Consider the following 7478-nt stretch of genomic DNA (forward strand, 5'->3'; position numbering starts at 1 on the left):
TCCAGATGGCTAATTTCCATCACTAGGCAAACAAGTTCACCACCATTTGCTTCCCCTGTAATCATTTTAAAAAAAGGAAAATTTGCCCTCCCCTCTGCTAAGTTATACCCACAAATATACAAAAAGAACTCACAAGGCATGGTATACAAGTCATGGACTATAAAGTGAATGGGATGTAAATGTCTTTTCCTTCTTACACCCAGGATGACAGAATGACTTGCTAGGTGTGCTCTTCTGCGGTGCTTTGTTTTTCTAAACAAAGACAAGGTATGGGTTTGTTGTTCTTTCATTGGTTTTTATTTTGCAATAAAAGCCAGCAGGAATAATAACCCAGGGACAAGAATTGCCAGAGACTGGTTTCATGCTGAAAAAGCATGAGCCTCTTATTTTTTTAAATATTTATTGGAGTATAATTGCTTTACAATGGAGTGTGTGTTAGTTTCTGCGAGCCTCTTCTTAGTGACGTGTTTCTTTAGCACTTTTCCAAGGTGTTGGGAGACTGTCAATAGAGTGGTATCGTTCTCCGGTGTCCACCGCCCCCAATTTCGCCTGCTGGTGTGACGGGCATTATAGCTGTGAAGCTGGCAGAGGGCCCCAGCCTTTGTGGGCTCAACACAGCATAAAGGCTGTGGGCTTTTCTACTTTTTAAAAGCTGATGAGGGATGGAGAGTCTCAAGAACATTCTGGGGGCCGCTGTCACCCAACATCTGTGTGGGGCCCTGGGCAGCCCCAGACCAGAGTGGGACACCAGAGCAGCTTCTGGCCAGTCAGCCTGAGAGAGCACAGCCAACCAAAGAGATTGTTCTTTTAAAAACCCCTCCCCTCAAACATAACAAAGCAATCCCACTGGGGCACCACGTGGGGCACGGTCACGCGTGACCTTCTGGTCTTACCAGGGAGCTCGGCGAGCCAAGGGAGGAGGGAGGGGTCCACGGTTCGTCTTGGGCATGCTGCAACGCATTGGACCTCCCTGTGATGAGCAGCTGAAGGGCTCCCGAGGAACCCCAACCATGACGGGGGCCACTGTATGGAAGGGACGTGGTGACACTACACTGCTAGTGTCTGTCCTCAACTCCAACCATATTCACTGTGGTGGTAAAGCACTGCTTGAACTAGGTCCCATCCTCTGGCTCCCGCATCCCACCTCACGCGCGCAGTGACTCACACAGCGATCACCATCTGCCTCTGCCCTCGTGTCCCTGGCTACATCCCACTGGCACTTGGTAAGTAAGGATCCAGCTTGCCCTGGTCCCCTGGGGGTTTGAGAGAGAGAAGAACAGCAGGGTCTTGCTGCAGAGTTGTGGGCTCAAGGGCCCCGAGCTCTCATCCTCAGAACCTCAGCCTCTCCCCTCACAGAAGCCTCTGTTCACACAGCCTCCAGGAACAGTGGCATCTTCCTAACAGTTCTGTTTATGCAGGATGGGGGATTAATGTAAACAAGTCATTACATTTAACCAAAAGTGTTATACAAAGTAGGACTAACAGCAGGAAGCTAGTAAAAAGGGTACAGCTTTGCTGACAGATAGATGCAGGATTAAGCTGAAGATTTAAGAACTGTTTCCTCCTTTTCTGAACCAAGTTCTCAAAAAGATATCTGCAGAGGTGCTAAGAAGGTGTAATACCACCTGAAATGGTGGTATCAGCTCTTTCACCAGAAATGGGGGAAAAAAATTGTGTCATACATAAACAGTGTTTAAGTCATGGCCTGAATTAACAATCACAGAGATTAACACAGCCCAGCCAAAAGAAGAGCCAGCTGCTGAACGCCATCACCTGTAGCCCTCAGCTTCCTGGGTCATTAACCTCTTAGCAATGTCCTCATCACTAGGCCAAAGATGAAAAGACAGGCATTGAGACCCACTGACCACACTGAAATAAATCTTTAATGTAATCTGCTGGTCTACACTTCACAGGGGTGAAGTCAATTTCCACTGACCAATGATCACAGGAGTTGAGTGACCAAGGCCGGCCTCTAACCAGCGCTCCATGATTGCAGAGCACCCCCAGCTGTGGAGGGAGGGGTCCTCCCTACCCAAGGTGATGCCCTCAGCAACTTTCTGGGCACAGAGATGCTCCTTGGTGGACAGTTTTTAAAAACATACAGCCATGAGAAGCATTTACTTATGTTGTCTCTCTCTTACCCCCCCCACACACGTACATACACATACATATATAAAAGTCGGTGGGAAGATGGAGATCTCAGGAGGAATTTTGGCCTTTGTTATTTTTGAGGCTAAGCAGAAAGTCAGGGAAGTTCTTGTTTTTCCAATAACCACAGAGACAACCTAAAACTGAGGACTGGCTTCCACGTCCCCTCTCAGTGGTAACTCCCGTCCCTGCTCAAGTGTTCCGCCCTCACCCGCAGTTGTCTTCTCCCTTCAAAGAGCAGGATGCTCGCAGCCATGGCCGAGTTCAGGCTGTCCACACCAGGCACGATGGGGATCAGCAGCCTCCCGCCCCCCGTGCTCTCAGCCAACTGCAGGGACTCCAGGCTCACACCGCTCGTCTCCCCACCTATCACCACAGCTGCAGGTGCCTCTGTCCAGTCTGAGTCGTAACTCTGGACCTCAAGTTCAGGGAGCCAGCCTTTATTGGCTGCACTTTCTAGATTCTCTTCCTCCTCCTCATACTTGTGAAACTTTAGGGGTCGTCGGTCACATACCCAGCCGTAGTCACTGGCCTTATTAGACATCTGGGCCTGGGCCTGTGTGTAAAGGCCACAGTTGTCAGCCACGTAGACGCGGGTGTCATTGGGCAGGTAGTTGGGCACTGCTTCCCAGTCCAGGTTGTTGATGATGGGCACTTGGAAATGTGCGCCCATACCTGCCCGCAGCACTTTGGGTTCCCAGGCATCCACACAGCCTAGAAAATAAAAGGATCCAATTAACATTACAAACCTTCCCAGACATGGGGACTTTGAAGTAAATCAGATTAATTCTGGATCAGGAGATAAAACAAAAAATGTCCTAGTGTGGCCTTCTGGGTGGCTGAGGCCTCTGCCTCCCCAGCTACGGCGGTGTCCAGCCAAGGGACTGGAGGATTCGTTCCTGCTAGTGCTGAAACAGATTTTATTCATCCCTTCAACATTTACCACACACAGGGAATTCCCTGGTGGTCCCATGGTTAGGACTCGGTGCTTCCACCCCTGGTCGGGGAACTAAGATCCCACAAGCCATGTGGTGAGGTCAAAAACAAAAAACAAAACAAACAAAAGAAACATTTACCACACACGTGCCAGACATTGGACGGGAGATGAGAGAGCCTTAAAGTCCCCAAACTCAAGGAGCTCATGATGGAGTGGGCAGTGGCGTCGGGATGACATTTCAGCAGGTGACTACACTACCAGTAATAACTGATGTAAAAGAAGCATGAACAAGGTAATAGAAAACTCTCGTACGAAGCAGGGCTATCGAAGCAGGAAAAACCACCTGAGAACACAACACTGAGCGGGATCTTGAAGGTTAGGAGGGTTTTGTCAGAATGACCGGGTCAGAGGACAAAGTTACAGAAGTGGGAAGAAAAACTAAGTAAGGGAATTGGGCCAATTACTGAGTGGGGGTGGGATGGGGGTGAGGTGGGAGATGAGACCGGAGGCAGGAAAGGACCAATTTAAAGGAGGCTGGGTATGCCAGGCTGAGGAGTTTAGGATTTTATCCAGAAGACAATATAATGACCCTGAAGGATTTTAAGCAAAGTAGTGACAAAATCTGGTTTTTGTTTTAGAAAGACCCATTTGGCTTCCATGTTGAATCTGGATTGGAGCAAGGAAGATGCTAGAAATGGGGAAATTAGACTGGAGGCAATTACAGTAATCCAGGGAGAACCAAGGCCACAGCCCTTTCTTCCATACACACTTCCTCTCCCTTCCGTGCAGTCGTGCTAAACCCAACCACCTCTATGCATCAGCAGACACTTGGCCTTTCCCACAGGTCGGGAGACAGCAGGACCAGGGCACCACATATCCGGTATCCTCCCTGACTTGTCAGCACGAGTCTCCTCATTATAAGTTATCTTAGAAGTTAGCCTGTCAAACTTCAGGATAGGTTAAGTAGGCAAACCAAGTTTATAAAGGAAAAAAAGACATGCAGAATGTACACTGTTCACATGGATCCCCAACCACAGAAACAAGGCATGGAAAGTGGGCTGTGTGCCAAGAGGTGGCAGGAGGGGCGGGCAGAAGAGGGGCCCAGACTGGAGGGGCGCCATCTAGTCTGACCCCTCCACCGGTGGGGAGCAAGGGACAAGGTGAGACTCCCCCTCATCCTGGTGTCCTCAGCACTGGCCACCACACCAAGTGTTCCTACTCTTTCCCTACCTCTCACACACCATCCACCAGCATCAATGTGGAAACCACACTGCCTGGATTATACAGGTGCATTCCCAGACCACACCTGCTCTCCGAGGTCTCAACAGTGAGGCAGGTGAGTGGGGTACTGATGATGGAACCCCGCACCTCACTCATCCCAGCGGAGAGATGCATCCCAGCGAGGCCTGACTGGGAGGAGGAGCTGTCAGGAGCAATTCAGGCGAGTCTCAGCAATGGGACCACTTCAGTTTACACCAAATGGTAGCTTGACTGTTTCTGATGAATGATCCTCTCCCTCCCCGCTCCCCCCGGGTTGTAATAGCCCTTTCAGGCATGTCCCAACTGTTAGGCAAGTCTGTTTGGAACCAAGGCTACTAATTCCCGTTTCTGACGAGAGGAGATAACCAAGTGTTCAAACCAGCATCTGTTTCTTCCCTGATTAATTATAAGTTCTTTAATAACGTAGCAGGTGTCAAAATAACTTTAAAGATAATCAACATGAATGAGTGTGCCAGGCACAGTGCTAAGTACTTGCTATTCATCATCTCACTTAATCCTTAGAACAACCTTACCAGGTAGATTCTGTTATGCCCACTTTACAGATGAGGAAATTGACATTCAGAATACTGCTTACACATAGCTACCAAGGGACAAATCCAAGATGCAAATACATACATGTCTGCCCACAGAGCCAGCTCACTTACAAACAGCCACCTGATCCACCCAGTAGCAGGTGCTCTTACCTTTGGTGAGTAACACTTTGCTGCAGCCTACGCCAGCAGCAGATCGCAGAATTGTCCCCAGGTTCCCAGGGTCGCGGAGATTGTCACAAATCAACAATATGGGCAGTGCGTGGAGAAGCTGAGTCTCTGGGTATGTCATCTTGACATGGTCAGGTTTGGCAAAAATCCCTAAAGAAAAAAAAAGGTGGTTCATTTGTCTGGCATGGGGAGTAATTTGAGTTTTCACTTATTTATCATTCTTTGTGTATTCTTAATTACATACTAGGTGAAAACATTCTGATCGAGAAATTCAGTGCCCTCCTCTCCCTCATAACTGCTTTCAACCTTGGAGTGTATCCTTTCAGAACTTGTTCCATGCATCTCCCTACATGTATGTCCATCTACCCATATATAAGTGCTTTTTCTTTTACCTAAAAAAAAAAAAAAAAAAAAAAAAAATCACACTCTATGAAATTATTCTGTAACCTAGTAATTCTTTTTTTCTTTTTGGGCCTCACTGCATGGCTTGTGGGATCTTAGTTCCCCGACCAGAGATCAAACCCGGGTCCTTATCAAGGACAACTATAGCTAATAAGAGCACAGTTACTTAGACTGAGTGGAGGACTTTAGTAGTCCAAGTCCCCACCCTATGGGAGAGTTCTGGGCACGGGGGCACAGATTCCTAGGATTTGCTGGGTTACAGAAACAAGAGACTGTCCCCAGAATTTCCGCTCCCAATTAATAGCTATACAGTGAGCCCACTACAGGGAATATGCATGCACAACTGGTGTGAGAGGCCCTGGCCTAAACATTAGAATCTTGCAGAAAATGCCTTCCCTGCCCCAACTATCCCTTACTATCTAAGAGAAATCTCTACACTCACACATTCGATTCTCATATCTTGAATGTCAAAAAAGTATAAAGAGTTTAGTCTTTCCATATTTAGAAAAAAGACTTTCTAAGTGCTAACAGTCTATTAGAATCTTGAGTTGGATTCAATCAAATGAAGACAAGGTTTCCTGTTCAACAGGCTAAACTGGGCGACAAATTGCAGCTTACTGCTCAGACCTGCTTCTAGAATAAGGGGGTCAACAATATATAGGTATTACCACACTGGCAGAGGTTTTGTGGAAATAGAGGATAAATCTTTTGGTAAACATTTTAATTTTTTTGTTTTTGGCCGTGCCTCGTGGCTTTCGGGATTTTAATTCCCTGACCAGGCATCGAACCTGGGCCCACAGCAGTGAAAGCACCGAGTCCTAACCATTGAACCACCAGGGAATTTCCAACATTTTCTTAATTTTTAATTGAACACTTAAGGTTGAAGAAGTGACCCCCCAAAAATAAGGTCTGAGGAAGACTGATTATTCCCTAGAGACTATAAAAAACCCACAATACAAATGACAAAAAAATGGCTTGAGTCTCCACTGAAGATACAAGATGCAAAGATTTGAGAAATGTATTTTTCTGGGTGTCTTAAGAAAAGGTTAGGCACAGTAATATTTTGAATTTGGTTTAAATAAAATTTGTTGCCCTGAGACAAATATGAACAAATAATCCCAAGTCTCTACTTCGAGAGACACACTGGATAACCACTGACCCATTATTCCTTGTGGTGTTACTAGGTCGGACCAATCCTTGATATCCTCAAATTTCACCTTAATGAGGCTAACACCTTTCAGCTTCTCAATGGGCAGCTCCTTTATGTATTCCAGACGGCTAAAGAAGAAAACTCTGGGCACAGCACCAGCCTTGAGAGCATCTGCAATCAGCCTACGACCTTCCAACAGGATCTTCCCTTGCTTTTCCCGAAATTGCCTGGACTTAACTACTGTCATCACGCTGCTGTGGGTGGAAACAAAAAGACGGGTAATTACCAACATCCTCGTTACGGAGACACATCTAGTTCTAACAGACATGAAGAGCTTCGCGGAGAAAGAAACGAACTGTTAGACACTTATCCTACCCTCCGTGCATAATAAAAACCAGCGAGTTGTGCTTCAAGAGGTCCTCCAACGGGAGGAAAAAGGTCAAGGTCTCGTTATGAGGGGAAAGAGAAACGAGAAAACTCGACAAGCCTCAGGAACACATCACCTCAGCCTTTTGTCTCCGGGGAAAGCCTTATCATAGCGAAGCCCCGACTCTTCCCAGGTGCTGGGGGTCTGGGATGGGAGCACCTGACGCGACTGCTTCAGTCGCTGCTCGCGGGGACTGGCCTCTGCCGCCGCCTTCCGAGGCTGCTTCCCGGGACCGGGCTTCCGTTCCACGACCTGACCTGATGGAAACACCACTTTCACGGGGCTGCGCCGCAGCGCCCGGACCCAGCGCCGCGCATCGAGTTCCCAAGTCCGCACCACCGGCAACAACGGTCGCGTGGCCCAACACGCGCGCTCCCCCAGCACCGCCATCTTCCCCTGCGCCGTGAGGTGCGTCACGAAGGCGCGCCGGCG

General features: G+C 48.0%; 1 protein-coding gene across 4 annotated transcripts; it reads right to left on the bottom strand.

Moving 5' to 3' along the window:
* Positions 1–1202: 1202 nt before the first annotated feature.
* On the bottom strand, positions 1203–7436 carry MRM3 (mitochondrial rRNA methyltransferase 3; the record flags this gene model as incomplete). 4 transcript variants are annotated; one of them, XM_082860918.1, is made up of 4 exons in its annotated part: positions 1203–2862; positions 5050–5217; positions 6629–6873; positions 7123–7436. In XM_082860918.1, 4 exons carry the CDS (start codon positions 7434–7436, stop codon positions 2318–2320), a joined length of 1272 nt encoding a protein of 423 aa, XP_082717044.1. In that variant the 3' UTR covers positions 1203–2317. The 4 variants fall into 4 exon arrangements, with proteins under 4 accessions (XP_082717044.1, XP_082717045.1, XP_082717046.1 ...); XM_082860919.1 differs by having other exon boundaries at positions 7304–7375; XM_082860920.1 differs by lacking the exon at positions 7123–7436 and adding an exon at positions 5312–5459 and having other exon boundaries at positions 6687–6753.
* Between the last annotated feature and the right edge of the window lie 42 nt (positions 7437–7478).

This window comes from Leucopleurus acutus (assembly GCF_964270905.1).
Source record: "Leucopleurus acutus genome assembly, chromosome: 19".
NCBI lineage: Eukaryota > Metazoa > Chordata > Mammalia > Artiodactyla > Delphinidae > Leucopleurus > Leucopleurus acutus.